Source organism: Myotis yumanensis, unplaced genomic scaffold (genome assembly GCF_028538775.1).
Source record: "Myotis yumanensis isolate MYYU_CA2020_CCGP unplaced genomic scaffold, mMyoYum1.0.hap1 SCAF_21, whole genome shotgun sequence".
Lineage (NCBI taxonomy): Eukaryota > Metazoa > Chordata > Mammalia > Chiroptera > Vespertilionidae > Myotis > Myotis yumanensis.
The window spans coordinates 10,258,798-10,279,516 of record NW_027223772.1 but is presented as its reverse complement, the minus strand read 5'-3'; the positions used below and the strand labels follow the sequence as shown (position 1 = coordinate 10,279,516).

The 20,719-nt window shown below is 59.0% G+C and overlaps 1 protein-coding gene across 2 annotated transcripts in view; it reads left to right on the top strand.

The window, feature by feature from the left end:
* AOPEP (aminopeptidase O (putative)) overlaps window positions 1–6,895 on the top strand; it is a 332,190-nt gene extending 325,295 nt beyond the window's left edge. For both annotated transcript variants that reach the window (XM_070400873.1, XM_070400872.1), the window contains 3 exons: window positions 1,462–1,548; window positions 3,227–3,371; window positions 6,381–6,895. In XM_070400873.1, the coding sequence (XP_070256974.1) occupies window positions 1,462–1,548; window positions 3,227–3,367 (228 nt within the window). In that variant the 3' untranslated portion in view covers window positions 3,368–3,371; window positions 6,381–6,895. The remainder of the gene's footprint in view (window positions 1–1,461; window positions 1,549–3,226; window positions 3,372–6,380) is intronic.
* The last annotated feature ends 13,824 nt before the right edge of the window (window positions 6,896–20,719 follow it).

Genomic DNA, 20,719 nt, shown 5'->3' with positions numbered 1-20,719 from the left:
ACAATGTGGACCAACATGGTCGACGCTACCTGAGCGTAACCTGTGCTGCAGTAGAATTGGCCTGAAACGACTCTGAAAACCAAATCCAGGTGGATTTCCATGTGAAGAACGCGCCTCAGGGCTGAGAAATGCCAGGGCTCTGCCGCTGTCAGCAGAGGCAGCCAGGGCTGGGGTCTCACCTCCACATCGTCTGTAGGGGTGTGTGTGAGGGAGGGGGTGCTGGCAAAGTCTTTAGGAAAGTGTCTTTACTAAACAGCACCCACCTTTAGCTCATCTGTTTTCCGCATGTTGTACAAACCTGCAGTGCGAGCTACTTGCATCACGTTGGTCTTCTCCCTGCTCCCCCCCTGCCCCCCGCCCCCAGACATCCCAAACCCCCCAGGAGGCGCTCTGCCTCTTCTCAGGAATGTGGAGAGTGTCATCCGGCCTCCCTCTCTTCATTGTAACCATCAGCAGCTTTGAACCATATCAGTTATTGCAGGAAGTGAAGTTGTGGTTTCAAAGGAAACCTTCATGGACAGCCCAGTGGGCAGCGTACCTGCCGCCTGGCTGGGGATGTGCCTTTAGTTTCTTAGCTGCATTTTTCGTTTACCTGTTGTTTTGCAAAATCTTTAAAAACATCACAACACCCAACTGAAACATGCACTTTCCTCCCCTGAAATTGACTAACAGTCCTCCTAATGAGGAACATGGTTAAGTAAATTGAAATGAAATTTAAAGCTGAAAGTGCCAACAATGTTAATACACTCCAAAGAGTACAGTAGTCCCCCGTTATCTGTGGTTTCAGTTACGTATAGTCAACTGCAGTCTGAAAACATTAAATGGAAAATTACAGAAATAAACAGTTGTTACGATTTAAGTTGCATGCCATTCTGAGTAGTATGATGAAATCTCGAACCCTCTCGCTCTGTCCCTCACCAGGACGTGACTCATTCCTTTGTCCCATGTCTCCAGGCCGCACAGGAGCCTTCCCCGCACGTGGGTCACTGGCGGCCTCTGCAGTCAGGCCGCTGAAACGGCACCTCCCCGTGCGGTGCTCTGGGCCACAGCTCGCATCCCCCAGAGAGGAGCCCTATGGAGCTTCCTTAGTGTAAAGACATGAAAGCTCTCAACTTAATAAGGAAAGAAAGAAATCATAGCTGAGGTTGCTGAGATCTGTGGTAGGAACGGATTTTCTATTTTTGAAATTGTGAAGAAGGAAAAGAAATTTGGGCCAGTTTTGCTTTTGTGCTTCAGACTGCAAAAGTTACAGCCACGGTGTGATAAGTGCTTAGCTGAGGTGGCAAAGGCCTTAAACTTGGTCATAGCCCACCCCCTCTGAGGTTTCAGGCATCACGGGTCCTGGCACACCCCCCCGAGGGTAAGCGGGGACGCGGACACAGAAGGCTCTGAGTCTGACACTCCTGCGGCCAAGGGAACCTGCCGGTGTGTTGCTTACTGGGTTTTCTCTCGTTTGTGAAGGTTCGCCATCGGTGGTGTGAACTCGTTGTCAAGCACAAATACACAACAGCGTACAAAACCGTGGAGAGGTTCCTTCAGGAGGACCAGGTAGGTCGTCCTCCCAGCTCAGGTTCTGCCGGTGCTGCTGCCGGCTGTCCGGGGCCCAAGGGTAACAAATACTTAAACGTTTCCCCAAAGTCCGAGGGTTGGTAGGAGCAGATTATCCCCTGAGAGCGCACTGAGCCCTGGTCCTCAGAGGCACCGTTGGTTCACCTGGCGTGGCCGTGGCCGCGACCAAGCGAGGCCTGTGCAGACTTCACGGCATCACAGGCCTCGGGTCCAGGGTGGCTCAGTCATGCTGGTGCATCTCTCTGTCCTCGCTGGTCCTGACTTAAAGCCTGTGAGATGGAGAGCCCAGTCTCGGGAGCAGTCTGTCTGTCTGTCTGCACCTGTCACGCCAGACAGGCCTGTGCTGAGTGTCTTTCCTGCGAGAACTTTCCTCCCTGCTCACCAGAGGAAAGTGGTCATCCTCCCGGGAGCCCGCAGGAAGCGTGCGTGGTGGCCATGTTTGGAGATGTCCTCCGTGCCGCTCTGCGCCCACCCACACTTGTCCTGGCGTGGCTGTCCGTGGCGGGACATGTGCCACGGGGTTTGTGCGGCTGGAAATGAGCCTGCAGCTCGGCCTGTGGGCTTGACCAGTGTGTGCCTGTGAGCGAGCTTTCTGCCCAGCCAGGGCCCGACAGCATGGAGCGTGTTCCAGTCGGGCGGAGAGCGGGGGCAGGGCAAACAAAGGAGCTTTTGAGAGGGCCTGAGGATGGGGGGCTGCCAGCACGGAAGGGCTTGTTATTCCCACAAAGAAAAATGCATGACTTTGTACCAGAAGAAATGTCACATTTGCACAGTGGAGCAGGAGGTGTTTGGAAACACAGAGTGGAGTATAAGGAGGACAAAATGCAGGAGAAAATGAAGGTCTATTTGAAAACCAGAGTTAACTGCAATATACTTAGAACCATGAACTTTTCTAAATACGGATTACCACATCGCAGCCTTTACGGGAAAGAAATTGTGAGCCTCTAACTAGACAAGTTTTTGTCTCGTGCTGTCTTTGAGGTCCTTCTCTTAATTTGCCCCAGCAGAGGGGACCCATGGCACAGCCAAGCGTGGAGAGAGGACGCAGAACCCGAGGGGTCTTGGGTCTTCAGAGCATAATTGGCTGTTTTCAAAACTGTTGGAAAAGTACAGACATAGGTCTTCGCAGCATTGTGTCTGGAACAGAAGAGCCAGTGTTTGCCGCAGTGGAGGGACCGCGGTCGGCTGGGCTGAAGCAGTGGGCATCTTCCCAGGTGGCGTGATGCTGCTGCCTGCCCGTGGCTGCGTGTGGCGTGGTGGTCTGCGCGGCCCAGCAGTGCCGAGGGCCACCTGTCCTGGGAAGGAGCGATGTCTTGTGACATGCACACAGCACCTCGCTGCTGCCGTTAGCTGCACCGAGACCCCCTCTCCTCCAGAGCACGGCCATCGCTAGAGAAACACTCACTGTCACCACTTTGTCATCAGTTAAATCACCACGGTTCTGTTGATGGAATTGATAGCTGAGAATTCCTTAGAGTTTCAGTGAAAGCAAGAAAGAGGAGTTGAAGACTACGGTTCCTCAAGTACAACTATTCAACTGTCTTATCTTTTCTCGGGCCTTCTGTGATTTCTGGACCAGCACGTTTGTGTGAAACAGACTGCAAGTGTGGACACATAATTCCTTTTGTCTCATGCTCTCTGGCCTCTGCCCCTGCAGGCCATGGGCATCTACCTCTACGGGGAGCTGATGGTGAGCGAGGACGCCAGGCAGCAGCAGCTCGCCCGCCAATGCTTCCAGCTGACCAAGGAGCAGATGGACAGATGCTCAGCCCAGGTGGTGGCCGAGATGCTGTTTTAAAGAGGTAAACTCCCATTCCTTGCCCCATTGTTCGTTTCTGACCAGATTTCTCATAGGAGCCACATGTGATCCTAGAGCACCCGCAGCAGTCAGTCCTCTGCCCCAGCGCGGGCGCCTGGGAGTGGTCACCAGGAGCAGGGCTGTCCACGCAGGCAGGACAGCTCTCCTTGGCACAGCTTTGGCCACTTCAGCTTTATCACTTGTAGTAACAGAAGTTGGGGGAGCACATCGTGGGGGTGGTTAGGAGGTAGACTGAGGAGCCGGCACGAGTGCTGGCCCCTGGCCTCCAAGGTGAAGGCTGACGCAGGAGAGCGTGGCCAGTGGCCACTCCTGGGCTGCGTGAGAACTTGCCGTCGCTCAGGTTGACCCCGCTGACCTGGGAGGCTGGGAGGAGGTCCTCCCGCCAAAGCCTGCCTCCGGCCTCGGCCTCGCCTCGGCCTCGCCTCGGAGCTGCGTCCACGGGCAGCCTCGCTGAGCTGAGCCTCCCAGGCTTAGTTGGCAGGAAGTCCTGAATCATTTGAATTGCTTTTCCTGTTAATTGTGTTTGGAATTGACCTGTGGAGATTTACATCCTAGCAGTTAGGCTTTCCGTGGAGAACTCTGTATTTAAACGGTAATTTAGCAATGGTCTGAACGTCTTGAAGCAGAACTGTGGGGGTATAAGTGTTGTTTCTCTCTAACCATCATTTCTAGGTCTGTTTTTCTTCCAGGTTTTACATGCTATAAATAGGGTATGTCTAATCTTGTATCCTTTTAAAAATGTGACCATAGATCTCAATCATTTTTCATGTTATATGGCTTCTCTGTAAATATAGTTTTAATGGGTATTTAATATTTTATGTTGGTCTTCTTAACCCATTGTTGGACGCTTAGTTTGCTTCTGTCTTGGGAAATCATTTTTGTCCAGGATATTTAAGAACCTTACTTACTGGGAAGCAGCCTGATGCTGAGGAGGGACACCTTTCTGAGTGCGCACCTCCCAGGAGAGGCGAGGCATTGTGTTTGCTGGGAAAGGAAATGGTAGGAGTAGCTGCGGCGATTGAGCCTCCGGTAGCGAGACAGCTGTGTGCCGACGACCCCAACAGCATTCCCAGGCGGCTCCAGGCCCTGGTCATGGATGGGCCAGTTTACAAACAGAGCAGTTACCTTGTTGCCAACCTCCTATAGTAACCAGTATAAGTCGTATTTCTCTTTCGATGTTCAATTTCACGGGGAGTTTGTGTTCCTTGAAGTGTGTGAAACTGCCCTGGGCAGACTTCCTGCCCGTCCCCTGTTCTCAGCCGTGGGAACCACAGTGGGCATGCAGCTCTCACGGCTCTGGTGCAGTTTTTGCCTCAAGCAGGCACAGGAGTGGGCCTGGCGAGGAGCTGCTATTTTCTCGCCTCCCTGTCCTTCCCCTTCCAGATGAACTGGGGGTCACGTGCATCCCCTCTGCCGGCCCCCCCGCAGTTAAGGCCAGGGACTTGCACCTTCCAGCAGACATCCCTGAGCCCAGGGGGACAGGAGGGACGGCCATCTCCACCAACCCTGCCGGAGGCCTGGCGGTGCATTTCCTAGCTTGTGTTCCAAAACTGCACTGGCGTTTGTATGGGCATCTCTGAGTCCTTCGATTTAAAAAATTGTTCCTCTAGGACAGCACGGAAGTGAATGACAAAAAAATAAACCATGTGGTGGTGAGGCAGGCCTGGAGGTGATGTCGTCGCCTCGTGACCAAGGACCAGGTGTGTGCGGTGTGGGCTCGGCACGCAGGCACGGCGGCTCCAGAGTGCTCTGGCTGCTTGGGTTCCTGGCATGCTGATTTGTGACTTAAGATTAAAATCACATTGCCAGGGATTACCACGCAACCACGACCTTGGCTGCTCTCCAGAGCCAGAGCCGCTCGCTCTCTGCAGCGGGAGAACGATGCACGTGGTAGCTCTTCTCCGGAAACAGAAGAAGCCAGCGGCCACGAAGACGCTCCCGCCCCCATTGTGCCCAGCTGGAGACCTCTCTGCCGAGGTGCAGAGCTTAGCTGATTGGTGAACAGTGACTGGTTTCCGCTTTGTTCACAGTGGCTAAGTTCTGCACCTGAAGAGAAGGTGAGATGGGACAGTAAGTTGGAGCCGCTGGGGCAGAGGCTGCTGCTGAGCGGTCAGCTCGGGTGCGAGCCTGATTCTGGAGGAGGAGAGACCTGCTCAGCCCGACGATGCACTTTCTCTTGTCACCAATGCAAGGAATGTACCGAAAGGCTACAGAACGATGACTAACTAGATAGCTCTCTGAAAGGTCAAACGTGTTTTTCGCTGCAAACGTTGTTCTTATATTATAAAACACTAAAACCAAATGCATCACAGGAGATGAGGAAAACTGTCACGGGGATTGCATGTGCGTGGGGCTGGGTGCGTGTGGAGCCCCGGGCTCCTCGGGGCACCGTGACTCTCTCTTGTGTTTGCAGCCCAGGTCTCTGTCTCCTGCAGCCCCAGGACGACGGCAGCTCCAGCCGAGGCACTGCTTCTACGGCTGTCGATTGGACCCGCCCTCCGGTGCCTACTGAGCTGATATCAGTTCTCATTTACACACTGGCTCAGTTCAGCAGGAACAGGAGTCGAGCCCTCGAGCAAAAAGCCTTCCTGTTCCTAGTGCCCAGAGGCTGCAACTCCACCCCGCGAAGAGGCCGCAGCGCTGGCCGCCAGACCCGTGCAGCGGGCACCGTCTGTATGTGGTCCTGTGGTGGCTGTGGGCAGAATCGTACAGCTCCAAGGGCCAGTGCGGGTGTGACGCTGGCAGCGCCACTCCGGTCATGGGGTGTGGAGGCTGGAAGCAGTTGGTGTGTGTGTGGCTCTGACACGGGCTCTGGTATCAGCGCGGGCTTTCACAGCCACGTGTGAGCTGCACACCCATTCTCGGGGCTGTGAGATGTGGCGGGTCCCCTCCTGCCCTGCACTCGGCCATCTCCAGAGCGGGAGGCACACGAAGGTCCTGGTTGACAGGAATTCCTCTGAGCGGGAGTGATTTTATTGCTGTTTCTTTGCAGGAAAGATCACAGTGAGATTCCTTCTCATAAGCTCCTAGTAGCCCTGGTGGGACCAGGATGGCGCTGACCCGGACTTCAGAGGAAGGCGACAGGGCTGCTGGGCCATCAGCGACATCGGCGTCCACGTCTGGAGCTGCCTTCCCGCGGCTGCTCGCAGCAGAGCACACGTGAAAGGCCCATCCTCAGAAAGGGTCACCTCGTCCCCACCGAATGTGCCGCCTCCACACACTGAATGCGCATGGGGCCAGCGCGTACGCAGTCCTCCACTGAACCGTTGAAGAACCTGAGGCCGCGGAAGGTCCCCTCGGCATGCGGCTGGAGGGTCAGGTTTCTGTGCGGGAGCCAGTGAGCTCCACTCCATGGGCTTCTCTGGCTCATTTCAGAAAGTTCTGCAGAATTTTGGTCGATAGTTCCGTTATTTAGATATTTGCCAAAATTGTGCCTTTTGGTAAAAGTACGGGATAAGAATCTAAGATGTATTTTATAATAAAATGTAATGGATTAATGTTTTTGTATTCCTGTTTGTTTCTGAATTTAATTAATACTATGTTTAAAAAGGTAGTTTAAAAGGCAGCCTGACAGCAGCAGTCTGACAGGCAGTGTGCAGAGGCCCTCATCCCACTGAGGTGGGAAGTTAGAAAAAGGGCAGAAAGCAACCTTCCCGCACAGGCCGAAAGGCAGGGGGCTTAACTGGTGGGCCGTGAGGTCCGAAAGGTTGGCGACCACTGGCTTAAAGCGCCAGAGAAGCTCCAGCCTTGCTGTCAGGTGATGTGAGGGGCTGGGCGGGGCCGGCAGGAGTGGTGCTGTCACGTGATGGCGAGGGACTGGCGCTGCCTTCACCCGACTCTGACCTATTGGGGTGGCGGCGGCCTCAGCACGTTCCTGGGCCTCAGGGCTGCCCAGCAGTGACTCTCCTTCCGGAAGGGTCCACTCTGCGCAGCTGCGTGTGCTCTGCGTAGGATTGTGCTGCTTATCATACTGGTAGAAGAATCCAAATGTGATTTTTAAATTTGAATAAAATACAAGAACGCTGCTTCCTGTGAAGATGCCCTTCCCTCTGGTTGGCGTGTTGGGCTTCCTGTGAGGTGGAGCAGGACAGGGCAGGCACAGCCACACCCACCCAGCACCCACGGGCAGACAACTGGCACGTCCACGTGGGCTGTGGGCACCAGCTTGCCCAGTGGTTTGGTGCGGCCTTGTTTTTACAGAAAGTTAAAGCCACACTTTCCTGCCCTTAGAAACCACAGGGGCCAAGCCAAGCTGCCACGTGTGGGATTTTGGACTAAGATGGCTGGTCCCCTTGGTGGCCGCGGACTCCTGCCGCTGGCTCTGAGCACCGGCCAGGCCAGCAGGCTGCAGTCAGTCCCGGAAGAGCCGTCAGAGCCCAGGCGCTGAGAATGGCTGAGCCGTGGGCAGTTGGCCTGTGCTGCTGGCAGACTCGGGCACGTGCCAGGTGTCCCCGCAGGGGCGGAGGAGCGGCCGGCCGGCCTGCCTGGGACCTCCTGTCTGCACGGCGGCCGCGCCCAGTTACCCACCTGTCGGAGTTTCTGCCGACGGGGCGGCTTTCCTAGCTGGCCCTCCGCACCTGGGAGGCTGTGGCCAGGGCTGGCTGAGGCCCCAGGAGTCGAGTGGCCGCCAGTCAATAAGGAGACATAAGTAAGACTAGAACTCTCCATTTTAAAGTTTCTCATATATATATATATATATATTTTTAAAGCTCCACGTTGGTAACTGGCCGGCCACCTGGGACTGATGGGATCTGAGTTAGAAACAGGCCGGGCCACCCCGTGTGTGTGTGTGTGTGTGCCCAGGACGGGGTGTGCCCTGAAGGGAAGCCTGCCTTCCAGACACATGTCATTCTCTCAAGGTCACGTAGTAAGAGGCGGGTGTAAATGTGGGTCCACGGGCTCGGAGCTTCCCTCCCCACCCAGTGCCTCCGGCCACGCAGCCAGCCCGGACTGGAGAAGGCGGGGCTCCCACCCCGGCTGCATAGAGGGACGATGGGCCCAGGGACACTGCTCTCAGGCCTGGAACGTGAACCTCCCTCCACACGGCAGTCACACGGGGAGTCTGGCCCACTTCCTCAGCATATTTCTGGGGCCCCCACCCCCAAGAACATACTTGTGGTCTCAGCGCCCCGGACCCTGCCCTGAGTATAGGGAGCACCATGAAGGGGAGGAGACAGCAGAGGGGCCAGGACACCGGAGGGCCCCCCCACCCCCATCTAGCGAAAACAGCAGCCCACCTGTGCCTGTTACTGCAGCCTCCTGTGTGAATGGGATCCTGAAACAGGGTCACAATGCCCAGGGCGGGATCCGAGTTGGGGGGCAGGCTCGCTCCTAAACGACCAGCCCGGGGCCCCTGGGACATGGACACCGACCGGCTTGTGTAAGTCGGGGGTCCGCAGGCTTAGCAACGGGGCGCGGGGGAGTCCTGTCCTCCGCGAGACGGCCAGTGGCCCAGCAGATGCCCCGGAGAGGAAGGCGGCCCGGCCCTCGGAGCAGCCAGCTGGCTCCGCAGACCCGCAACCTGTGGTCGCCACGGAGGGGGGTGGCTGTGACCGCCCGGGCCCCGGGGCGCCTGAGGGGCTGAGCTGGGAAGGGGGTGCGGGCTGAGGGGCTGAGCCTGGGAAGGGGGTGCGGACTGAGGGGCTGAGCCTGGGAAGGGGGGGTGCGGGCTGAAGGGCTGAGCCTGGGAAGGGGGTGCGGGCTGAGGGGCTGAGCCTGGGAAAGGGGGTGCGGGCTGAAGGGCTGAGCCTGGGAAGGGGGTGCGGACTGAGGGGCTGAGCCTGGGAAGGGGGGGTGCGGGCTGAAGGGCTGAGCCTGGGAAGGGGGTGCGGGCTGAGGGGCTGAGCCTGGGAAAGGGGGGTGCGGGCTGAGGGGCTGAGCCTGGGAAGGGGGTGCGGACTGAGGGGCTGAGCCTGGGAAGGGGGGGTGCGGGCTGAAGGGCTGAGCCTGGGAAGGGGGTGCGGGCTGAGGGGCTGAGCCTGGGAAAGGGGGGTGCGGGCTGAGGGGCTGAGCCTGGGAAGGGGGGGTGCGGGCTGAGGGGCTGAGCCTGGGGAAGGGGGTGCGGGCTGAGGGGCTGAGCCTGGGAAGGGGGTGCGGACTGAGGGGCTGAGCCTGGGAAGGTGGGGTGCGGGCTGAAAGGCTGAGCCTGGGAAGGGGGTGCGGGCTGAGGGGCTGAGCCTGGGAAAGGGGGGTGCGGGCTGAAGGGCTGAGCCTGGGAAGGGGGTGCGGGCTGAGGGGCTGAGCCTGGGAAGGGGGGGTGCGGGCTGAGGGGCTGAGCCTGGGGAAGGGGGTGCGGGCTGAGGGGCTGAGCCTGGGCAAGGGGGTGCGGGCTGAGGGGCTGAGCCTGGGGAAGGGGGTGCGGGCTGAAGGGCTGAGCCTGGGGAAGGGGTGCGGGCTGAGGGGCTGAGCCTGGGGAAGGGGTGCGGGCTGAGGGGCTGAGCCTGGGGAAGGGGTGTGGGCTGAGGGGCTGAGCCTGGGAAGGGGGGGTGCGGGCTGAAGGGCTGAGCCTGGGAAGGGGGTGCGGGCTGAGGGGCTGAGCCTGGGAAAGGGGGGTGCGGACTGAGGGGCTGAGCCTGGGAAGGGGGGTGCGGGCTGAAGGGCTGAGCCTGGGAAGGGGGTGCGGGCTGAGGGGCTGAGCCTGGGAAAGGGGGGTGCGGGCTGAAGGGCTGAGCCTGGGAAGGGGGTGCGGGCTGAGGGGCTGAGCCTGGGAAGGGGGGGTGCGGGCTGAGGGGCTGAGCCTGGGGAAGGGGTGCGGGCTGAGGGGCTGAGCCTGGGGAAGGGGTGTGGGCTGAGGGGCTGAGCCTGGGAAGGGGGTGCGGACTGAGCCTGGGAAAGGGGGGTGCGGGCTGAAGGGCTGAGCCTGGGAAGGGGGTCCGGGCTGAGGGGCTGAGCCTGGGAAGGGGGTGCGGGCTGAGGGGCTGAGCCTGGGGAAGGGGGTGCGGGCTGAGGGGCTGAGCCAGGGAAGGGGGTGAGGGCTGAGGGGCTGAGTCTGGGGAAGGGGTGCGGGCTGAGGGGCTGAGCCTGGGAAGGGGTTGCGGGCTGAGGGGCTGAGCCTGGGGAAGGGGGTGCGGGCTGAGCCTGGGAAAGGGGGGTGCGGGCTGAAGGGCTGAGCCTGGGAAGGGGGTCCGGGCTGAGGGGCTGAGCCTGGGAAGGGGGTGCGGGCTGAGGGGCTGAGCCTGGGAAGGGGGGTGCGGGCTGAGGGGCTGAGCCTGGGAAGGGGGTGCGGGCTGAGGGGCTGAGCCTGGGAAGGGGGGTGCGGGCTGAGGGGCTGAGCCTGGGAAGGGGGTGCGGGCTGAGGGGCTGAGCCTGGGGAAGGGGTGGGGGCTGAGGGGCTGAGCCTGGGGAAGGGGTGCGGGCTGAGGGGCTGAGCCTGGGAAGGGGGTGCGGGCTGAGCTGGGAAGGGAGTGCGGGCTGAGGGGCTGAGCCTGGGAAGGGGGGTGCGGGCTGAGGGGCTGAGCCTGGGAAGGGCGTGCGGGCTGAGGGGCTGAGCCAGGGGAAGGGGTGGGGGCTGAGGGGCTGAGCCTGGGAAGGGGGGTGCGGGCTGAGGTGCTGAGCCTGGGAAGGGGGTGCGGGCTGAGGGGCTGAGCCTGGGAAGGGGGTGCGGGCTGAGCTGGGAAGGGAGTGCGGGCTGAGGGGCTGAGCCTGGGAAGGGGGTGCGGGCTGAGGGGCTGAGCCTGGGGAAGGGGTGCGGGCTGAGGGGCTGAGCCTGGGGAAGGGGTGCGGGCTGCGGGCAGCGCCAGGGCGGATGGAGCTGGGAGGAGGCGCGGGTCCCCGGGGCCTCTGTCTGGATGACCGGGTGTAGCGCTCACTTTACTGGAATTTAGAATCACAACATTGAAATAACAGTCTCAGTCCGGAACGAGGTCAGAGCGGCACCTGGACAGGCAGGCGGTGCCCACGTGCAGGCACCGGAACCGGAAGCTGCCGCCCCTCCCGCCGGCCGGGGAGCTGACACGCAGGTGGGTGCGGGCGGAGGTGTTTCGGACCCAGAGCCGCCTCCTCCGCCCGGAGGGAGGGCCCGGAGCCGGGGAGAGGTGCCGGCACAGGCAGGCACAGCCCCGGCAGCGAGACCCGCCGGCCCAGCCGGAGGCGGCTCCGCCCGAGGGGCCTGGGCTGGAAGGGCTCCTTCGGGGCGGTGCCGGGGCCAGGCTGGGGGGGGCGGGCCTGTAACCCCCAGGCCCCGTCCTGATGCCAGCGACCCGGCCCCTCCCTGGCTGGGCCCTGAGGGTACAGGGTGGAAGCAGAGAGAGGCCTTTGGGGGCTGTCCCAGGGCCATGCTTTATCCATCTTTTCCCACCTGTTGGTGCTGGATCCATCTGCTGACTAGTGGGTGTGAAAAAAGACTGAGGCCAGAGTTGTCAGGGGCCAAGGAAGCCACCAGAAAACTACAGAGTTCCCAGGACTAGTGCTTCGCCTCTGAGCCGGCTGCCTGGTGGGGGAGGGGGTGGGGGTGGGGGAGGGGGTGGGGGTGGGGGAGGGGGTGGCTATCACAGCAGAGGCAAGAGCCCACTCTTAGGGGCTGGGCCTGGGAAGCGAGAAAAAAAAGTGTCCATGTGTGTGCACGTGTGCGTGTGTGTATGTGCGTGTGTGTATGTGCGTGTGTGTATGTGCGTGTGTATATGTGTGTGTGCATGTGTGTGTATGTGCGTGTGTGTATGTGCGTGTGTGTATGTGCCTGTGTGTATGTGCGTGTGTGTATGTGCGTGTGTGTATGTGCCTGTGTGTATGTGCGTGTGTGTATGTGCCTGTATGTATGTGCCTGTGGGTATGTGCCTATGTATGTGCCTGTGTATGTGCCTGTGTGTATGTGCGTGTGTGTATGTGCCTGTGTGTGTGTATGTGTGTGTGTGCGTATGTGCATGTGTGTATGTGCCTGTGTGTATGTGCGTGTATGTGCCTGTGTATGTGCCTGTGTATGTGCCTGTGTGTGTGTGCCTGTGCGTATGTGCGTGTGTGTATGTGCCTGTGTGTATGTGCGTGTGTGTATGTGCCTGTGTGCATGTGCGTGTGTGTATGTGCCTGTGTATGTGCCTGTGTGTATGTGCCTGTGTGCATGTGCGTGTGTGTATGTGCCTGTGCATGTGCCTGTGTGTGTGCGCGTGTGTATGTGCGTGTGTGTATGTGCCTGTGTGCATGTGCGTGTGTGCATGTGCGTGTGTGTATGTGCGTGTGTGCATGTGCGTGTGTGCATGTGCGTGTGTGCGTGCAGCAAGGCCGAATGCAGAAGTGACCACGTTTCCACCTTGTGCAGACAGCTCACATAACCCTAATCTGGTCCCTGCCAAGTGTCTTTTGAGATAAAGAGGTTCAGGGGTTTGACTTCTCCGCCCCAAGAACGGGGGTGGGAGACAGCAAAACTCCAAGGACCTGCCCCCCATCCCTCCTGCCCCTCCCCACCTGGGCTCACCCAGCCTCTGGGCTGCTGGCACTTCAGCCACTGCAGCTGCACTAGCAGGACGGGCTCTGCAGGGCCGCCTGGAGGAGGAGCCTCAGCCCACTGCCCACTGCTCCTCCTGCCCATCCCCTCAGCCCAGGAGGTGTTTTTGCCTGTGGGGTGGTCTGGGAGGTGCAGTTGCCCGGAATCCACAGTCCCGGAAAGTTCTTTTCTGCTGAAATAGTTTTCCCATCTCAGGAGGCCTTGGAAGCCAAAGTGTGTCCTCAGGCAGGAGAGGAGCCTTGGCCAGATTTGAAGGGGGCGGGGGAAAGGGTCCCCTCCTGCTCTACACACACACACACCCCACACCCCACTCCCACTCTCTACCCCAGCCGGGTTTCCACATTCTGGCAGCACGATTTAAACCTCCAGGACTTTTTACCACAAGTTATGTTGAAAAGAGGGAGGCTCTACCAGTGGTTCTCAACCTTCCTAATGCCGCGACCCTTTAATACAGTTCCTCATGTTGTGGTGACCCCCAATTTCATTGTTACAAATTGAACATAATTAAAGCATAGTGATTAATCACAAAAACAATATGTAATTATCTATGTGTTTTCCGATGGTCTTAGGCGACCCCTGTGAAAGGGTCGTTCGACCCCCAAAGGGGTCGCGGCCCACAGGTTGAGAACCGCTGCTCTAGCCTAGAGAAACTTAAGGGGAAGGAACTGTAGCTCTATGATCGTATCCGCTTTAATAAATCACACGTGAGGGGGCAGGCGCTGCAGGTGGCCCCGCACGCGCGGGAGGCAGAGCCCGCCGGGGCCCCTCAGCTGCAGAGGTTGCTGATCCACTGGGGCTCCGGGAGCCCAGGCGGAGGCCAGCCTCCCGTTGTGCTGGGGCTCATGGATCCAGCGGTAATGAGAGTCTTCTTTTCCCAGGAAACGCTGTCCGGTGCTAGAACGTAAGCCCTGAGTAAGCGGTGAGGACAGTGAGGACGCTGTGCACGTCTGCTGTCCCTTACACGGCGCTTGGCCGCCTTCCCTTCTCAGCGTCACGTGACAGTGGGCCTCGCCGAACGGGCCAGGGCGAGCCTTCCGTTACTTATTGACTATCACAGCTTTTTGGCGCACATCGGATGTGCAAACAAATGTAAACGATCTGTGAGCAAAAGGCAGGGGCCCCCCACCTGTTCACCTGTCCCTGCTCCAACCCACTGCGGGGGGGGGGGGGGGGGCGGGGGGGGGGGCGCGGGCTGGCTGACAGGAAAAGCTCGGCTGTGCTCCAGCCGACAGGTCCACACCCTCCGGCTCCACGCACAGCTGGGAGCAGAACAGACACCGACTTCCCACGGAACTGAGCAGCTCAAGGCTGTGGAACTTGGCCTCCATTTGATGGCTCTGGTCCGAATGTCACATGACCAGAGAGGCACTGACACCGCATCCCACGGGTCCTCTGGTGCAGAGCCCTCCCCGACAGCAGCCAGCTAGCTGTGCACCTTCTGCGCTTGTGTCCTCTAAGCCGTGGGTAAGTTTGCTGCATGATTGTGAGAATTAAATGAATTTATGCAAAATCCTGATAACAGGGCCTGGCATCAGCTATAAAGGGATGTGCAACGTATTTAATGGTTGGTTGATTTCCTTTACTTGACGCACTGTGGGCGGATGACGAGCATTCTCATGTTTTCACATTACACAGTGTGTTACATAAATGTTAAGGGCATGCCTTAAAATTAAATACCCATTGCATTTTGAAGTTATTACATGTTCTTACAAGCTAATATCTTTTTAAAGTATACTTTGTAAAACATTTTTTGTACCCGTTCAATAGAAACTTATCTGGCCACTGGGTAGAGCTGGCAGGAAAACTACTGGTGCCCAATGTATTAAGCAGCCCTCTGCCCATGAGCCTTCGAGTTGTTGCCACTAGGCATCTTTGTGACACTAGGCCTGTGCGTGTGCGCAGTGCAGTGTGTAGGCCTGTGCGTGTGCGCAGTGCAGTGTGTAGCCTGGGCCTGTGGGTGTGCGCGGTGCAGTGTGTAGCCCTGGGCCTGTGCGTGTGCGCAGTGCAGTGTGTAGCCCTGGGCCTGTGCGTGTGCGCGGTGCAGTGTGTAGCCTGGGCCTGTGGGTGTGCGCAGTGCAGTGTGTAGCCTGGGCCTGTGCGTGTGCGCAGTGCAGTGTGTAGCCCTGGGCCTGTGGGTGTGCGCAGTGCAGTGTGTAGCCCTGGGCCTGTGGGTGTGCGCAGTGCAGTGTGTAGCCCTGGGCCCATGCGTGTGCGCGGTGCAGTGTGTAGCCCTGGGCCTGTGCGTGTGCGCAGTGCAGTGTGTAGCCTGGGCCCGTGCGTGTGCGCGGTGCAGTGTGTAGCCCTGGGCCTGTGCGTGTGCGCAGTGCAGTGTGTAGCCTGGGCCTGTGGGTGTGCGGAGTGCAGTGTGTAGCCTGGGCCTGTGGGTGTGCGCAGTGCAGTGTGTAGCCCTGGGCCTGTGCGTGTGCGCGGTGCAGTGTGTAGCCCTGGGCCTGTGCGTGTGCGCAGTGCAGTGTGTAGCCCTGGGCCTGTGGGTGTGCGCAGTGCAGTGTGTAGCCCTGGGCCTGTGGGTGTGCGCAGTGCAGTGTGTAGCCCTGGGCCTGTGGGTGTGCGCAGTGCAGTGTGTAGCCCTGGGCCTGTGGGTGTGCGCAGTGCAGTGTGTAGCCCTGGGCCTGTGGGTGTGCGCAGTGCAGTGTGTAGCCCTGGGCCTGTGGGTGTGCGCAGTGCAGTGTGTAGCCTGGGCCTGTGGGTGTGCGCAGTGCAGTGTGTAGCCCTGGGCCCATGCGTGTGCGCGGTGCAGTGTGTAGCCCTGGGCCTGTGCGTGTGCGCGGTGCAGTGTGTAGCCTGGGCCCGTGCGTGTGCGCGGTGCAGTGTGTAGCCCTGGGCCTGTGCGTGTGCGCAGTGCAGTGTGTAGCCCTGGGCCTGTGGGTGTGCGCAGTGCAGTGTGTAGCCCTGGGCCTGTGGGTGTGCGCAGTGCAGTGTGTAGCCCTGGGCCTGTGGGTGTGCGCAGTGCAGTGTGTAGCCCTGGGCCTGTGGGTGTGCGCAGTGCAGTGTGTAGCCCTGGGCCTGTGGGTGTGCGCAGTGCAGTGTGTAGCCCTGGGCCTGTGGGTGTGCGCAGTGCAGTGTGTAGCCCTGGGCCCATGCGTGTGCGCGGTGCAGTGTGTAGCCCTGGGCCTGTGCGTGTGCGCGGTGCAGTGTGTAGCCTGGGCCCGTGCGTGTGCGCGGTGCAGTGTGTAGCCCTAGGCGTGTGCGTGTGCGCAGTGCAGTGTGTCTGTAGTTCCTGGATGTGCTCCCTGTGGAGGCATCCCTGCATACAAACAGGCAGGCACCTCTGAAGAACTGTATCTCTGTTACTGGATAGAGTTTATGTATATATTTAAATCTTATTTAATATTTTATTGTGGTAAAATGGACATAAAATTCACCATTTTAATCATTTCCAACTGTACAATTCAGTGGCATTAAGTACGTTCATGTTGTTGAGCTGCCATCACCATTCGTCCACAGAACTTTTTCATCTTCCGCAACTTGTCCCCGTCAAGCACTAACCTTCCGTTTCCCCTCCCTCCCTGCGCTCCCCTCCCTGGCAGCCACCACTCACTCTCAGTATTTCACGAGTGGAATTATGCAGTGTTTGTCCTTTGTGACCGGCTTATTTCACTTAGCAAAATGTCCTCAGGGTTCATCCATGTTGCAGCATGTTTGAATTCCGTTCCTTTTTAAAGGGTGAGTCATACTCCATTGTATGTGCAGACCAATTTGTCCATTCCCTCTTCAAGGCATTTGGTCGTTTCTACCTTGAGGCTCTTGTGAATAATGCTGCTGCGAACATGGATGGTCTGTGCTCAGCTCTGTGGGGATGCGTGTGGTAGTGGAATTGCTGGATCCTGTGGTGATGCTGTTACAGCACTGTTTCCAAGATGTGAAAACTGTAAATATTAGCCTTTTGTCTTTTCCCAGCTGGTGGAAAAATAATCTGCATTTCCCAAAAGCTGTGTTAAATATTTTAAGGGTTTTAAAGTCATGCGTGTATTCCTCCTGCTGTCGATTTGTGTGCATGTTTGTATCCTGGCCAGAAAGTGTCTGTGCTGATGGCTTTTTTCTTACTGATTTATAGCGGCATTTTAGAAGTTAGAAAATTCGTTCTCTGTCCTGTGTTGCAAGTATTTCCCCCCAGTTTGTTATTTATATTTAGGCTTTTGGTTACTTTGTTTTTTGTCTGTGTGATCAATGCTATCCCTCTTCCTCTGTGGTTTCTGGGTTTTGCATCTTGCATAGAAAGGGCTTTGAGGACCGAAAATACTGGATTCTTGGAAGTCTGCAGTGATGTGGGGAGCCTCAGGGCGCTCCCGCCCTCTGCCCAGCACCCCTCCCCCAGAGGCCCCAGCAGCCTTCCGGAGGCAGTGGCCCCGCAGAGCCCTGAACCTGCACCCTCCAGGCGGGCACGGGGTGTGGGGAGGCCCGAGGACTGAGCCAGGATTCAGGTGAAAGTCTACAAACCCAAGATGCAGTGTGGATTTTAAACGAAACATCACATTCTTTCTACAGGATGGGGTAGGGAAGTTCTGATTTTATACACAACTTTATTTATCCACGTGGTAGACGTCCTCCCAGAGTGGCACAGCCTTCCCGCCACCCCCTCCCTTTCCAGCCAGAACTGCTAGCGCCTTCTCTGGAGAACCCATGCCCCAGCCAGACGCTGGGGCCTGGCATCTGGTAAAGAGCGAGGACGAGCATTTCATCCCAGAGTCCAGATCCAACCTGACCTCCCACCCATCGCTTCCCTGTGGATGGGAACACCTGCATCGTGTACTGGAGCCCAGTACAGATCACGTTACCAGCCTTTACTGGACCTATCGTGTGCCTGAGCTGTTCCAGGCCTCGCAGTGAGAGGGTCACGGGAGAGTCTGCACCCCTCAGTTACCATCATGATTGCGTATGAGGAAGCACGGCCCATAGGCGCGTCTGGAAGGTCTGTGCTGGGTGGTGCAGGGTAAAGGGTGGGGTGGCCAGGCTGTGACTGAGCAGGTGTGGGAACTGGCTGTGCCCGTGGCGGGGGTGGTCAGCAAAGCTGCTGTAAGGCCTGGGGGCTGCAGTGTTGGAGCTGGGGGTGGGGTGTTAGAATATTAGGAGATGAAGTCAGACAGTGACAGGGGGTCTGGGTTGTGTAGGGCCTTGAAAGTCATAAGAATCTTGAGCTCACAGAGTGAAGAGGGAGCTTTTGAAATGCTCTGAACAGTGTGCACCGTGCAACCTGCAAAGGGGTAGTGGAGACTGGAGAGAGCAAGGCTGAGCAGGGTGCCAGGCAGACTGTGCAGCAGAAATGGAGGCAGAAACCGTCAGATTCAGGGCTGGCCTGGGATGGGTGGGTGAGAGAGGAATCCAGAGAAACTACAGCATTGGGCTGTACCACCAGAAAGATGGGGAGACTGGGTTTGGGGGGCGGGTGGCGCTGGCGGAATCAGCTGGGGATTGTGTTCATCTGCTGGTCAGCGCCCCAGGAGCCACGATGGCAGTGCGGCCGCTCTGCACAGAGCTGACTGCGGAAGCCCAGCAGAGCCAGGGGCACAGGGCAGAGATGACCACCAGGAGGGGGGCAAGCAGGGCCAGCTCCAAGGCTGAGGAGGAGCCTGGAATGTTCCGTCAGCCGAGGGGAACCGCAGGGAGGGTGGCCCAGCGCAGGGAGGATCTGAGGCTGCGGCGGGAGCCTGTGCCCGCTCTCGGGTCCCCCGACCCCGCTGTGCTGTCGCCAGTGCGCGCTCTGCGGGCTTCTGCTCCACTGCGACTCACTCGCGGAACTGTTCACTTTTCCGGGTGACCTTTGGGGTTAGATTATGTAGTCATCTTACTAGGATCCTATTCAAGCCAAGTCATGTCTCTGCGAGCGTGTTGGATCCAGATCTTCCCAGGAGGCAGCCCCCAGTCAGAGCAGTGGCTCTCGCCGCCCGGAGAGGAGTGGCGCAGACGGGGCTGCCCGGCGGGCCGGCTCCTGTGCCACCACCGCAGGGACCTCGAGGCCGGGCTTTTCCTGGCGCAGCGCTGGCTGTGGGTGGCCTCGGCCCTCAGACGCTGTGCAGAGGCTGGCAGAGCAGATGCCACCGGGTGCTGTGGACGCTTTCTCTCTCCCGCTCCTACATTCTGACCCCTCCTTGCACGTGGGAGACCCCCTGGATGGTGCCCAGGACGTCTGTCCGGAGACCCAAAAGCGAGGCAGCCACAGCGGCTTCCCAGGCCCCTGGGTGCCCAGAGGGGCGGGCCTGTCTCCCATGGGCCTCGGACCCTGGGCGTGGGGTTCTCCATGGAGGCTGCCGGGGCGGTTTGGCCCTGCTGCTGGCTAGCTGGCACTAACCTCGTCGTCCCATAATCCCGTGGGCTTTTACATTCCCTCCTGGTCAAGTCCCTTCTCCTTCCATGGGGCCTGTTTCTGTTCTTGCCTCTGAGGACACGGGCCTCTGTGATCCCTCTCCAGCATGGTCAGCTTTAATGGCATTTACTGCCTGTCCCAGGGCAAACAATGTGGGGGAGGGAAGAGGATGTAGGAACAGAGAACTGTGCGTGGGCAAGGATCACGGTGGAAACCGCCACGGCGCCGGCCTCAGCCGGACTGGGGAGGGGAGGCAACTAGAAAGGCCTCAGCCCAGTTGTTTTACGTGGCCCCTTGGGAGGCAGCAAACCTCGGCCTCGTGTGAGGAAACAGGTGGCCCCATAGCACTCAGCCAGTGAGGCCCCGGGGGCAGGTGAATGAATGGCTGTGCTCCCCGCCCACGTGTGCCAGCGTAATGGCGCCGACGCCACTCTCCAGGGAGGACTGAAAGTCTGTCTCCGAGTCCCCATTTGAATTCGGACGGGTGAGCAGTTTCTTACACCTCCCGGAATCCTGCCAACCCAACAGCCTCACCACACGGTGAGGCCACTGTGAGGTTTTCCACGTTGATTTACGAGACGCCCTGGCTCTTCAGAAAACTTACGAATGTGGAACTTGGGCGTCAAAGTGCAGAAGTTTCCTACGCAAGCGCCAGTGATCCTGTGGCCTGGGAGGAGGGAGGTCTGTGCTCCAGGGATGGGGGCCCTCGGCGTAAACACACTGCGGGATGGATTCCGGAGAATTACGAGCATTTACCTGGCCTTCGTTTGGTTCTTCAGGTGGGAGATGGTGTGGTGATCGGCAGCTTAGATCGCTTGGCAGTCCGTGGAGCCCATGTAGGCCGGGCCCGGGGCCGAAGAGCGAGGCCCATTTGTGACAGTCCTCCTGGGTGGGTAAGGGCATAACAGGTTGAAAGAGGGAAGGAGAAGGCCAGGAGAGCAGCGGTTAACAGGCTTTCTCTTCTTCCCTGGAAAACAATCGAGTTGGACTCCTTGTCCGTTTCCCTTGCTCCGCACTCACCGCAGGGCTGCCTCACCCCCAGGGACAGGACGGCTCAGGTCTGCTTCCCGCAGTGCTACCCCCTCTGCGCCCTCAAGTCCCTGTGCTTCATTCCTCCATTTCAGCAGAAAACGTGGCTTCCTCTTGTCCCTGGGCCCTTTCCCATCCTGTCCCACCAGTGGGAAGTGGGGCCGAGAGAGGGGCTAATAGTGCCGATACCACCAAGCCGTCCGTGGCCCCTCAGCAGGACTTTGCCAGAGAGGCTTATCCGCATGCCGTCTGCTCCTGATACTTTTGGGTGCGATCAGAGGCCCCATGTCCCTGGTCAGGAAGCAGAGGGACATTCAGAAAGCCCACGCACGCTGTCTGGCCTCAGCCAGCAGGGCAGCGGGCCACCTGTGGAGCAGGTCGAGGCCCCTCTCAGGACTCCCGAGGAGCCTGGGCGCAAGGGCCTGGTGTCTGGGGAGGAGCAGAGTGAGCAGGAAGGTGGGCTGTGCTTTGTGGGAACAACCCACTTCACACGGAGTGAGGCCTCACGTCCTGCTGAGCCTGCCTGGCCCTGCCCCAGGGGAGG